Source organism: Talpa europaea, assembly GCF_964194135.1.
Source record: "Talpa europaea genome assembly, chromosome: 7".
In the NCBI taxonomy this organism is placed as follows: Eukaryota; Metazoa; Chordata; class Mammalia; order Eulipotyphla; family Talpidae; genus Talpa; species Talpa europaea.
In genome coordinates this window covers 92,922,869-92,936,632 of record NC_140074.1, presented here as the reverse complement: position 1 = coordinate 92,936,632, position 13,764 = coordinate 92,922,869, and the positions used below count along the sequence as shown (strand labels likewise).

General features: G+C 48.9%; 1 protein-coding gene across 1 annotated transcript in view; it reads left to right on the top strand.

The window, feature by feature from the left end:
* PIK3R6 (phosphoinositide-3-kinase regulatory subunit 6) overlaps nt 1-13,764 on the top strand; it is a gene marked incomplete at both ends in the record, with an annotated part of 38,498 nt that overhangs the window by 3,025 nt on the left and 21,709 nt on the right. Inside the window, 9 exons of the mRNA XM_084237917.1 lie at nt 195-263; nt 694-826; nt 1,009-1,078; nt 2,067-2,250; nt 4,587-4,752; nt 6,508-6,594; nt 7,630-8,053; nt 8,455-8,533; nt 9,205-9,327. Of these exons, the coding sequence (XP_084094043.1) occupies nt 195-263; nt 694-826; nt 1,009-1,078; nt 2,067-2,250; nt 4,587-4,752; nt 6,508-6,594; nt 7,630-8,053; nt 8,455-8,533; nt 9,205-9,327 (1,335 nt within the window). The remainder of the gene's footprint in view (nt 1-194; nt 264-693; nt 827-1,008; nt 1,079-2,066; nt 2,251-4,586; nt 4,753-6,507; nt 6,595-7,629; nt 8,054-8,454; nt 8,534-9,204; nt 9,328-13,764) is intronic.

Sequence of the window (13,764 nt, the reverse complement as noted above, 5' to 3'; positions counted from 1 at the left end):
CCATGCTCTTGCCCCACCCCCTTACTCTGCCCAAGATGGACTATGGCCCTCTTTCTTTGCCCGTGGTCTGGTGGGACACTGCCTTCCACTCCATGTCCCGCCTGCCCCTTACCCCCCAAAAATGCCTCTTGAAAGGATGAGGCAAGCCCCCCTCAACCCTCAGCTCAATAATTGCCCTATGATCTATTTTCTAGGCAGAAAGGGAGGATCTCCGGCATGTCATCATTCCCTTGCTGCACACTCTAATGTACGTGCTAGCTAAGGTAAGCTGGGCTAAGAGTTGGGGTGGCGTGGTGACCCCCAAGTGGTAGGTCAGGACACTCTCCTCTCCCTTCCATGGACACCCCCTCTCAGCCTCAAAGAGCTCTTGGATTGCCTGCGCTGAACTGGCTTCTCTGCACTCCTGCACCCTCTTCCTAGTACCTACAGAGATGAAATTGGGGAGACCCTGGGGAAATGCATTGCCCTGACAGAGCAGAGAGTTCTGGAGAGGAGTTGATCTGCTGGTGAGATGAATTTCCATCTTGGTAGGAAGTCTGGCAGATGCTAGGAGAACAGGCTGAAGGTGTAGAATTGGAAGAGACGTGTGAGCCCAGTCCAGCAGGCCCAACCTCCCTCTTCTCTTAATCCACCCCACTCAGGGTCTGTTGTGACCTGGAGTGCTGGGTACCCCAACTTCTCCCTGTCACACAGGCCACAGGGGTCACGGAGGAGCTCTACAGGAGAACCTACACCTTTTGCATGCGGTTACTGACCCTGCCCGCCCCCTACTGCACGGTGGCCCTGGACTGTGCCATTAGGCTGAAAACCGAGACAGCAGTCCCAGGTAAGACCTGCCCGAGGCTTCCCGGGTCCCCTGTGCAGCTCCACCCAAGTTACTGCTCTTTTCTCTAGATTCCGGAGTAGTCAGAAGTCACAGCATCTATTTGCTGTGGGAAAGCGGGAGTGGGAATCAGAGACTCAGGGTTGATCAACTTCACAGAGACTCAGGGTTGATTGATTTCACAGGGACGCTGTACCAAAGGCTGGTCATTGCTGAACAGAACTTGACGAGTGAACTGTATCCCTACCAGGAAAGGTGAGTGGCCCCAGGAAGGATGCTGGGGCCCAGGTGCTGGGACCGCATGACTGCTTCCTGAGGAGGACGAGAGGAGGCTGGATTGAGCGAGGCCTGCAGTGCAATCAATCATTGGCCCAGCGGGGGGTGGGGGGGTGACTTTCCAAGGGTGGACAGGTGTGACTGCCAGCAGCTTAGGCCATTCTTGGAATGGATTCAGAGTCATCCTGCCCAATGCAGAGGGTGGACATGACCATTGGACCGCTCTGGAGTTCCATTGTTCCACCTCCATCCTGCCCTTTGCCATGGTAGGGAATCAACAAGCCAGGCAGCAGCTTATCCATATAGAGGATGTTCAGGCCCTACTCACACCATGAAATATGGGGGGCTTTCATCTGTGTGTGCCTAGCCCTTTAGATAAGACTGAGGAAATGTCCACTATTCATGTTGGGGAGAGCAGGTGATAGAGTTGGGGTACATAGCTTCCTCCCTTGCAGGTACCTCACTGAACTGGCACTGAAAGGCACAGCTTGAGGTTGTGTGTTCGAGGATACAGAGAGGTGAAGGGATCCAGAGGAATTAGCATTGGAGAGGTTGGGCCGACACAGTTGAATGTGGAGGGGGTGGGAAGTTTTCTGAGTGGTAAGGCTGTTGAGAGAAGGTGCTCAGAATCCAGAGCTCCAGTTTCAGCAGGAAGGATTTAGGGTCCCTCTTAGAGGTAATGTGGTTAATGGGCTATGACACTGAGGGAACAAGATTCAGGTTGGAACTTACCTAAACATGAGACTAGGGCAACCTAGAGGGATCAGTGCCCTAGTCGAAGGGCCATGCACACTTTTATTTGCCACAGTTTCCACCACTCCCTATTGTGCCCTGCTATAGACTTTTTATAGACTTTTTTGAGGAACTAAATAACTGGAGGGCTACAAGACTCTGAGAGTGCCCCTCCAGTGCTCCTTCTCCCAGGCGTCATCTGTGTTGGTTTCCCCACCCCCACCTCTGCCCTCAGAGTATTCCTCTTCGTGGATCCTGAGCTGGTATCGCCTTCAGTGTGCAGTGCCCTGCTGCTGGAGATCGAGGCGGCCCAGGTGCAGCAGACTCCGGAGGCCTGCATGCGCCATGTGGTCTCACACGCCCTGCAGGCGGCCCTGGGGGAGGCCTGCCACACCGGGGCTCTGCAGAGGAAGCTGCAGGTAACAGCCCGACCTAGCCCTGGTTGGTTCTGGCCCAGGTCCTTACACAAAACTGGTATTCCCCCTTCTGTTTACTTATCACCTCTTTCCCTAAATCAAAAACAAACACATATTTGCCATGGAAAACCTGGTTTAAAAAAAAATGCAGTTTAGTTATAGAAGAAAATAAAACTCACCTCCCTCTACCCAGACATAGTAGCAATGTACATTTTGATACATTTCTTTAATAATGATGATGGTAATCATAATGGCTACCTTTGTAGTCTAGGCACTGTGTTAAACACTTTACATGAGTCACATTTTTAAAGTTTTCACCTCAACATTGTGAAATGAATAATATTACCCAAGCTAAAGCACAGAGAAATTGATGACCTACTCACAGTCACACAGATACAAAGTGACCGTGTCAGGGTTGGTACCAGCACTCAGCCACATTGTGGAGGAATGCCCTTCCCAATTGTACCTAAGCCCCATCTTGGTTTTAGCACAGATGCCCATAGTCCCTAACGTGGTCTACTGTCCCCTCTCCCTGAATCTGGCCGTGGCTCTCAGGAGCCTGGGGAGGGGAGGACATTTCCTGACCATAATCTGTCTGCTGCCCCCACTTGCCCCTCCAGGAGCTCTGGCCATTGTTTCTCATTCACCAAACAGGCCATAGTGAAGGTGTCATTTTGACTTAATCAAGAGGCTCTCTAGCGCATGTCAGCTACCCTTCCCAAACCTTCTGAGGCCTCCTGCTCCCGTATCTAAAATTCGGGGATGCCATTCCTAGTCATACTTTGCTGGCTCCACGACAGATGGGCCTGGGAGAGGTGACTCGGCTGGTCACTGTCTGGGGGGTAGGTCTTCTCTAACCACCAGCCCACATCCTGTCTGCTGAGGGCCAGGTCTGAGGTCCACATGGGGAGTAGATGGGTCTCCTACTTGTCCACTGACAAGATCTCAATACTGGAAGGTCAGCTTGGGATAACCTGCCTCTCTGATCTTCTAAACTATGTTCTAGGTGGGGAAGATGGGGTGTCTCTGGGTACAGAGACCCAGGGGAGGCTTCTTTGCAAAGCCTTGAAGCCAGGGGTTTTGGAGAGATGTGGGAACGAGGGCCAAGGAGATGTGTCTGGAGACACAGCATTGAGAACTAGCTCCCGGTGGGTTGGCAGCGAGGCTTGAAACCAGCTTCTTGGGCTCTGAGGTTCCTCTTTCCCTTGCTTCTTTATTCTACTGAACTCCATGAAGAATTTCCCTACGACTGATTCCATAGTTGAGCTGGTCATGTAGAGTTGTACCAAATTAGGGCAAAGGACCTTGTCTGCTGGTCATTGGATATAGACTATCCCCAGGATGGGGGACTTGACCCCAGGTGGCTTTCTTCAGTTGAAGGCAATTTGGGAGAGCTGTCAGCTGCCTGCACTCTCAGCAGCACCAGGGCTAATGAGTCCTCAGTCCTGCAAGTGGGAATCTGGTGGCCACCACACATCTACCACAGCATGTCACACAGAGTCAAAGCCAATGTCGTTCAGTGGCCAATAAGACCCTTCTGATCTGCCCCCAACTCCTTTCCTCTCTGATCCATCTCCTGTTCTCTCTCTCTTTTTCTCTCAACACTCATCTACACAGCATTCCTTATTGTCCCTCAAACAAGCCAGACATGCTTATGCCCCAGAGCCTTTGCATTTGTGGTTCTTTATGCTTAAAATGTTCAGTTTTCCACATGGCTTTCTCTTTCACTCCCTTCAGGTCTTTGCTTAAAGCTCACCTTTCAGTGAGACTTTCCTGATCCTACACTATCTAAAATTTCATCCCCCCCTTCCCCCGCCAATTTCACAACCTCTTCTGATATATTTTCTCTTCAGCACTTATTGTTATTTATCATGCCATAAATTGTAGTTATATGTCTACTATCACACACACACACAGATACACTACAATCTAAGCCCAGTGAGGACAGTGCTTCGTTCACTGCACACCTGACACCTACTATGTGCCAGGAGATGTTTTAGGTGCTGGGGACAGAGCTGTAAACAAAACAGACAAAACCGTAGCCTTCTCGGAGTTACAGCCTGGGAGGGGTAGGACATTGATCCAAGAGCTTGGAGATGCTCCAAGGAGAGAGCGATGCTCCAGGGCACCAAGATGTGAAGGGGCACCGCAGCTGCATGCAGCATCCCGCAACATCTTTGGTGGCGCAGGAGCTGGGGCCCAGGAGGTACCAGGCAGAGACCTTCCTAAGCAGCTCCCCCGAGCCCCGGGGTGGAGCCAAGGCCTTACGGACTTGAGGTGGGATCTGCGGAGGGTGGGTGCTGGGCCAGGACCCAGTGTCTGACGTCGTTTTCCAACAGGCCAGCTCCCGCCGCGCCCTGGTGCGCTATTTCCACGCGGTGGTGGCCGCGGTGGAGCAGATGGCCAACGAGCCCAACCCCAGCCGGGAGGGACACCTGGAGCGCCTGGAGGAAATCTACAGCTCGCTGCTGGGCCCAGCGGCCGCCGCCAGGGGGCGCTGCGGCGGTAAGCGACGGGCGGATCGGAGGAGGCTGAGATCTGGGGGACCCTGCATGGGGGCGCTAGAGAGCAGCGCTGCACTGCCCAGGGCTTGCATGAATGTGGGCAGCGCGGCACGAGACCCTAGGCTGCTCCTGGGAATGCGAGGACTGTGGACAAGTTCCAAGCTCCTGGGCTAAGAAGGTGGGCAATTCAGGCAGGTAACAGCTGATACCTACAGGGCACCAGTTGTTCTAAACACTGTATGTATTTAAATTTAGTACATAAATTAAATCAATGAATCCTTAGAGTGTGATTTTAAAAACTATTATTAATCCCCATGTTATAGATAAGAAAACTGAATTAGAAAGTGGCTAAAGCACTTGCCCAGGACCACCCAGCTGTTACGTGGCAGAGCATAGATTGAAACCCTGACTGTCTAGTTCTCCGCCACTATACTGTAGGAGCCGGAGCATGCACAGATCATGAGAAGCACAGCTAAAATAACAGCGGAGTCAACATCAATTACACTGCATGGCAGCACAGATTATTATTCCGCACACTTGCATTCTACTTAGATTTTTATGAGATGATGCTGGTAGGAAGCTAGTCCGTATACATTGGGAAACCCCGAAATGAGCTCAGAGAAGTGTCCCAGAATGTGTATTTCTGGCTGTTACCCTGGTTTTTGTCCCTTTCCGTGGTCACCCAAAGTACTCTTGGAATTTGCCCGCCACATCCAGACCTGCCTCCCACCCAGACTTGCCCTGCTCAGCTTGATCACCAGCCAGCACCTCTGTTGGGCCTACAAGGGCAGCATGGGAAATGGTTATGAGTACAGTGTCTTGGGTGAGAACATGGACTCAGCTGCCTGGACATGGACTCATTCTGGCTCTACTACTTACTCTATGATCTTGGGCCACTTAGCCTCTTTGTGCACCAATCTCCTCTGTAAGGTGGGGATAATAACAGTACCTGTGACCCAGACAGATAATGATGTACACAGGAGGTGATGAACAGTGCCTGGCAGGAGTAAGTGTTCCCTGAAGGTTGGCTGTTCTCTCCTAAGGAAGCTCGCAGCCTCACTGAGGAGGAGGCAGGCTATAAAGAAGTGAAACAGGCAAATGAGAGCCGAAACCCAAGGCTTACAAGTCAGGTGTGCTCAAGTGTGCGGCCAATGTGGTCCCTGGGGAGTGAGTGACCTTGGGCTGGAATGGCCAGGAAGTTTCTGGAAGGAGAAGAGGGGGAAGGGCTGTTCCAGGCTCGCCCTGGACTGCCAGATTCCTGCTGTCCTTAGCACTTGGCTGACAAAGTCTCTTCAGCATCACGCATAGGAGCACATTTTGAGTGTCTGCTGTGTGCAAGAGACTAGGTGAGGCCCTGAGAAATACAGAGGCCTCTTCCTCATCTGGATGTAGACAGGCCTCTGAGAGCAATGGGAGAGGCAGCAGGGGCAAGGAGGGCAGGGAGGGGCTGGCAGAAGCAGTGGGAGAAAAGCTGGGGAAAGACACCGTTATTAGTGCAGGGTCCTAAAGACTGAGCTAGGAAGTTTGCAGGCAACAGGGAGGGGCAGGGACAGGCCAGCTCAGGGTTAGGCCCTGGATGAACTGAGGTGAGGCAGAGAGGGAGAAGAAGACTCACAAGACCTGATTTGAAAGAGAGGTTCTCTGCCACCCCCTATAAGCCCCATACAGGAGCTGGGGTTATCCAGGAGGTGAGAAGGCAGAGGAAACGCCCACAATCCTCTCCTCCATGGTTTCCACAGCCTGCTCCTTCCTTCAGGTAGCACCCTGCAAGACCGGCCGCCAAGCATCCCTCTGCCCAGCCCACACATCTCCTTCCACCTGTGGACAGATGAGGAACAGCTCTGTAAGTGCTATGACCTTGGCTTCCTCTGTGGGCAGCTGTGTGTGTGTGTGCATGCACGCGCACACATGTGTGTGTTCCTTGTGGTCTGGAAGGACACATTCTCTATGTCAGAATAGCTCAGTGCATTAGCCACTGGCCTCACCTGCCTTGATGACACCAGTGCACAGTGCATGTCCCAAGAGGGAAGCAGTCACAAAAAGATATGGTTCCTGGGCCTGGGAGGTCTGCCAGAGAAATGCCCTTGTCTCACATGCACCTCCACACTGGGGTTGCTGTCTCACTGTTCCCCTGGCTCTTACCAAGGGAGATGGGAGGAAAAGGGTTAAGGTTGAAATGGGAGGTGCTTGACTGGTGAACTGGGTCACCCTAGGCTCTGTTCTCTATGGGCCTCAGTTTCCCCAGGGATAGGAAAGTGGATTAGAAAGCCTGTCTGTCACCTGTGTCCTGGGTAGGTTATGGGGCATGGAGAACAGGGATATAAAAGAGGACTGGAGGGGGCCTCCCTGGTGGCTCAGGGGTTAAAGACAGTGCTATCAAGCTATTGCCAGCCACTACAGCACAAGTTCGATCCCTGGCAGTCCAGGGAGCTACCCACACGGCACAGCAGACCTCTCCTGTCTCACCCGCTGCTCCCCTCATTAGTGTATTTCTGTAGATCTGCCTGTTTGGCTCCCCACTCTGTCTCTGGTGAATCCTCTCACCTCTGCATGCCTGGCTTACACCCCAGTTCTTATATGCATAAATAAATCTTAAAAAAACAAAAAGAGGACTGGAGAGTTCAGAGGTCCTGGATTAAGCTGTTTTCTTTACTGCAGGACTTCTCAGAGCCTTGAGCATGTTTACTTGGGGAACTCAACAAGAATTGTCAGTCTTTGCTGGCCACGGGACCTTCGTTTTTGTCGGGGCATCTTGTGGGGCTTCTGTTCAGCTGAGCAGTGTTGGAGGAACACAGGACCTCTGGCCTTGTGGGGGTGAGGCCCTGCTGGTTTAATGCCTCCTCGCTACCCTGACAGTTGCTTTTTCCTTGCACGCCAGGGAAGGAACTGGTGCACTTCCTGCGCCCACATTCCCAACTGCGCCTCAGTGCTGATTTGGAAGCCTTGGATCTGCAGGGCCTCCTGCCGGACCTGGAGTTGGCCCGGGCGTCAGTGCTGTCCACTGACAGTGGCATCGAGCGGGACCTTCCTTTTGGGACTGACGAGCTTCCCTCGCCCAGCAGCCCTGAGATGGAGCGTGGGGGGCTACAGCGCAAAGGGGGCATCAAGAAGCGAGCATGGCCCCCATACATCCTGATGCCCAGCAGCTGGGATGTGCCCCCAGGGTTGCACCGGAGGACAGGCAGGCCCAGTGGGGATGGGGAACTGCTGCCCGGTGTCTCCCGCCTGCACACGGCTCGGGTGCTGGTTCTGGGGGACGACAGGATGCTGGGGCGCCTGGCCAGGGCCTACCACAACCTCAGGTAGGGCTCTGAGGGGGGCATCTGGGGGCTGGTATGGTGGGGCACAGGTGGGCCTGGTATGGGCTGGTGAAGGATGAAGTAGTGGTGAAGAAGGATCAGGAGGCAGAGCCAGGGTGGGGTGGGAAGTTTGGTGCCCCCTCCATCTTGCGACCACTGCTGAGAAGCAGGGAGCACTGCTGAGAAGCAGGCCCAGGCTCACTGCTTTATGTTTGTGAGCCTCATAATCCTCATTGTGACCTCCCACACGCCGGCCTATAGAGGAGAAAACAGGCATGGAGAGATGGAGGAAACTGTCCAAAGTCAAGAGCTAGTAAATAGGAAGACCAAGGATGTGGAACCTTCACCAAGGCTGTGAAGCCACAATCCCTGCCCTCACCACCATGTTCTGCTGCTCCTTGCAGGAAACAAGAGACCCAGAAGTTCTGCCTCACCCCCAGGCTCAGCCTGCAGATCTACTACATCCCTGTGCTGGCGCCTAAGGTAGCTGGGCTGCGGGAGGGGGGGTGGCATGAAAAGGGGGAGGGGAGGGATGAGGTGGAGGGGGTGTCGGGAGCGGAGGATCGGGATTAGGGGCTGCATAGGGACACAGTGCAGCCTCCCACCCAATTTCCAGGGGCCAGGATCGCCCTTCCTAGGAGATGGAGCTGAGAGAGGCATGGACATGGCCCTGGGAACTGAAAGTGGTCGGAGATATGTTCTCTCAAGGCGGCAGCTGCCCGCGGCTGGTTTTTGCTTTGCTTCTCTAATGAAATTAATTGCAAGCTTCTCCTCCTCAAAGGGTTGCTCACACACATGCAGAACCGCTTCCTGGATCACAGAAAAGGAAATTTCCAGCAGTGGAAGCCCGTTGATCTGTTGGGGGAGGTGAAGGCACACTTGCCATGTTTGTTTCTATTGCATACTCTGCTTCTTATTGGGGAGCACTCAAGGCAAAATGATACTCTGCCCTCCCCTTAAGAGGCTGGTGGTCACTTTCCAACTCCCTGAGATATAAAACAGTCTTCACACGTTGTAGAAATCAAGGCCCAAAGAGCTTTAAGGGATTTGGCCACATCCACAAAGCTAGTACTAAGTTTGCCTAGGTCTGGTACCTGGGGGGCCTCTGGAAGAAAGTGCCAGAGGGTTTGCCACATTCCCTGTCCCCCATTCAGGTGCCTGCTGCTTATGCCACTTCTGAGCTGGGAGAGCTAGCTGCCTTCCTGGGCCGGGCAGACCCGTGGTATGAGATAACTGTGAACACCCTGTGCCCCGCCATCCACAAGCTGGCAGAGATGGTAAGGACAGCAAGGGCAGAGGGCAGGAGGGTGTGGGAGGGAACAATGTCCAGATACTACCTTTGACACCTGATCTTTGACACCAAGGACCTCCCTCCCCATCCCCTACCTCTCCCACATCCCCTCCAGGTGGGAGGAAGCAGGAAGCGAAAGCAGGATGGAACCAGTTGGGGTTGGAGTTTGCTAAGAACACTTACATTGGGACAGACCACGGTGCAAAAGACAAGTTCAGCATTCTGGCATGTGTAGACCACTTATAGTCCTTCTTTTGTGAGTTTCCTGTGATCTTATCTCCGATTGACCGAGCTCATGTTTCCTGAACCTGATGTGTGCCAGGCACTGTTCTGAGCACTTAGATGCAGCACTCTGGCACCCAAGTAGGCACTCTTGCCAGCAGGGGCGATGATCACCGTATCCCTATTTTACAGATCAAGCAGTCGAGGCACCAAGAGTTCAGGTCGCTTTCCCAAAGTAACCAAGAGTGGCTAATTCCCACATGGAGCCAGGGAGCTTGATTCCAGAGCCTGTTCCATGAGTCACACATCTAGTGCCACCCTCAGCCCCAGCCCCCGGGAGGGAGCTCATCTTTTAATGGTTTACAAAGGCCTCTGGGAACATTAAGAGAAGCTTCTCCTTTTTTCTTCTCGTGTGTTGCATATTTCCCCCACACACACACTTTGTTCTTTGCCTTATCAATTTTGTCAGTAGTGTTTTTGACTTACAAAAGTTGGGTATTTTTATTAATGCATAGATAGCACTTTTACCCTTTATGGTATTTTCATCTGGAGGCGTGCTTTGAAAGACCTCTGCTCCAAAATTAAATATTCACTGACAATTTACTGCTTTTAATGTCTCCGATTTTACATTTAAATAACCCATCTGCAATTAATTTCAGCATTCAGTATGAAGCATGCAATTTTATTTTTTCCAAATGTTCAGCCAGTTGTCCTAAAGTTATTTATTGCAGAATCCATCTTGCCCCGTCAATTTGAATACCACTTCTATCCTTTACTAAATTCTTACATATGCTTGGACTTATTTCTGGATACCTATTCTTTCTCATTGATCTAGTCATTTCTATACAAATTAGCACTCTATATTTTAATATCTGGCAGAGTAAACCTACCCCTTCACTCTTCTTTTTCAAAACTTTTCAGACTGTGCATGTTTATGTATCTTTCCAAATAAATTTTTAAATTTTGTTGTCAGGTTTTTTTGTAATACCTTTAGTGATTTTGATTGAAGTTTGGAGGAACACTAGCATCTCTGGCAAATTAGGTTACCCTCTCTGGGAACATGAAATAACTCTGCATTTATTTATTTAAGTCTCCTCATAAATCCCACAGTATAGGAATACGGTTTTCATCATCCAGCTTTCACTCATTTCTTACTAAATTTATTCCTCGTGTTTGATAGTTTTTCCTTACAGTTGTGGATGCCTCTTTCTCCCATTATTTTTGAGTAGCTTTGCTCCTAGTATAAAAGAAACCTATTGGTTTTTACATATTTATTTTGTAACTTGCCACTTTACTGAGCTCTCTGTTTCACTTTATTGCTTGCTTGATTGGGGTGCATCTTATAGCTCTTACTCTAATGAAGAAGTTGGGGGGAGATGTATTTTTGAATCATTGCTTATCTGAAAATGTCTCTGCATATACATAAAGGACCATTCAACTGTGTATCAAAGACACCTTTTTCTAAAAACTTGTAGGCTATTGTAGGAAGAACATCTACTGTACACCCTGCTGTTGGTAGCTGGAAATTGTTTGTGCATTGTTAGCAATGACAGCATTATTAGCATAAGGCTATAGTTCTTCATTGTCACCTTTTGGAAGGAAATAATATTCCCATAAACCATACATGATGTCACAAGAGATATTATAGCATCTGATATGAGATGGATGAGAAAAACTCTGAGCTTCTTTCCAACTCTGTTCCAATCTTTCTACCAGGTTTCACGTAGACATTCTGTTTTGTTTGGCTAAAATACCTAGTCATTATGCTTTATAATCACGGGGTTAGGGAGGGCCTATAGGGCATGGCACCAGTCCTTACCCAATAACGTATAGACATAAATCAGATACCTCAAAAACTGAAATTCCTAATTTTTATTAATTCAGAATTCAGTTTATTATTTTTAAAAAGATTTATTTTATTTATTTATACATACAAGAACTGGGTGTAGGCCTGAGGTGTGGAGTGTGAGAGGATTCACCAGAGACATAGCAGGGAGCAGAACAGGCATATGTACTGAAATAAACTCCTGAGGGGAGCAGCGGGGGAGACAGAAGAGTTCTGCTGAACCATGTGGGTAGCTCCCTGCCTGGGAGACTGAACTCATGCCACAGGGGCTGGTGATAACTTTAACCCCTGGACCACCAGGGAGGCCCCAGTTTATTCTTTTTTTTTTTTAATTTGACTGCATTTTGCAATCATCTTGGGAGTTTCATTTTTATTTACTTAAGAAAAAGTTTATTTTTCTTTCTTTCTTATACCCCTTGGCTCTTTTTTTCTCTCCCCTCCCTTTTAACTTCAGAAATCTCACTTTATTTATCAATGTCTGCTACTTTTTGTAAGTATTTTGCATGTCAAATTGTCCACTATGTAAACATGCCTTTCTTGATTTTGCCATTCTTATTTGCCTTACTACACATAATTCCCTCAAATATTTTCCATTTTGCTGCAAATATTAACATTTCATCTTTCCTGAGGTCAAAGCAAACAAAGATACCCTAGAAAAGGGGCTAGAAAATGTAGGAATAATCTTTTTTATTTCTATTGGAGTAGGAGAACTTTCAGAATCGAATTGTTCCTAGTGTACCAACCTCATAGCATCACAGCATCTTTTGTGTGTTTACATAGAGCTTTCAGACTATTCTCTTATTTGACCCTCTCCAAGATCCTGGAAGGATAGGCAAGGTGGTCATGAATAGCCCTATTTTTGGGCCTCCCCGGTGGCACAGCGGTTGAGCGCTGGGCTACGAAGCTGCCCGCAGCCTCTGCAGCACCTGTTCGATCCCTGGCCACCGGCGAGGGTCCCACATAGAGCGCAGACCTCTCCTGCCGTGCCCGCTGCTCCCCTCAGCAGTGTGTTTTGTAAGTCTGTCTGTTCTGCTCCCCGCTCTGGCTTTGGTGAATTCTCTCACCCTCCCGCACTTCTGACTATACCCAGTGCTTGCATAAATAAATAAATAAATCTTTTAAAAAGCCCTATTTTTCTCATGATTCAACTGTTACTATCGCAATTAAAAATAATACAATAAAAAATTACAAAAAAATGACAGTACATTGTAAACTGTAAAGCAATAGTTGCTTGTGAAATTTATTTATTCTTTCTCTTTCTAAAAAGAATGGGTGGTACTTTTAGTGTTATTGCACTTTATTTTTTTTTAAAGATTGATTTATTTATTTATACAAGCACTGGGTACAGTCAGAAGCATGGGAGGGCGAGAGAATTCACCAGAGCCAGAGCAGGGAGCAGAACAGGCAGAAGGACCGAGGTACACTGCTGAGGGGAGCAGCGGGTGGCAGGAGAGTTCTGTCGCGCCATGTGGGACCCTCGCCGGTAGCCGGGGATCGAACCAGTGCTGCAGAGGCTGCGGGCAGCTTCGCAGCCCAGCGCTCAACCGCTGCGCCACCAGGGGAGGCCCTGTTATTGCACTTTATTCTTCATATTTATTGAAGAATAAATGGGCAGCTTCGCAGCCCATATTCTTCAGATTTATTGAAATATTACTATAATCATTGACATACAATAAATTTCACATATTTCAAAAATGCAATTTGATATACACACATACAGCTGTTATATCATCACCACAATCAAATAGTAAATATATCAAACACGCTGAAAAAAAACACATTACATCTTTCCTTATTGCTGAAGAAGTGGTGAGAGTGGGCATCCTTGTTTTGTTCCTGATATTAAAGGGAAAACTTTTAGTTTTTCAGCATTATCTCTTATGTAGACTGTAGGTTTGTGATATAGGGCCTTTATTGTGTTGAGGTAGGTCCTCTATTCCCATCTTGTTTAGAGGTTTTTATCATAAATGGATATTGAACCTTATCAAATTATGTCTCTGCATCTATTAATATTATCATAGGATTTTAATTTCTTTTGTTGATGATTGATTTACATGCATTAAACCATCCTTGCATCTCTGGTATACATCCCACTTGATCACGATGTATAGTCCCTGTAATGTATTGTCGAATGCAATTTGCTTGTATTTTGATGAAGTCTTTTGCATCAGTGTTCATTAGAACTATTGGTCTATAGTTTGCTTGTCTTGTTTCTATATGGTTTCAGTATTATGGTGATGTTGCCATAAAACGTATTAGGGAACATTCCCTTTTGGATTTTAGAGATAATTTGAGCAAGATGGGCATAAGTTCTTCTTTAAAGCGTTGATAGAATTTACTTGTAAAGCTGTCTGG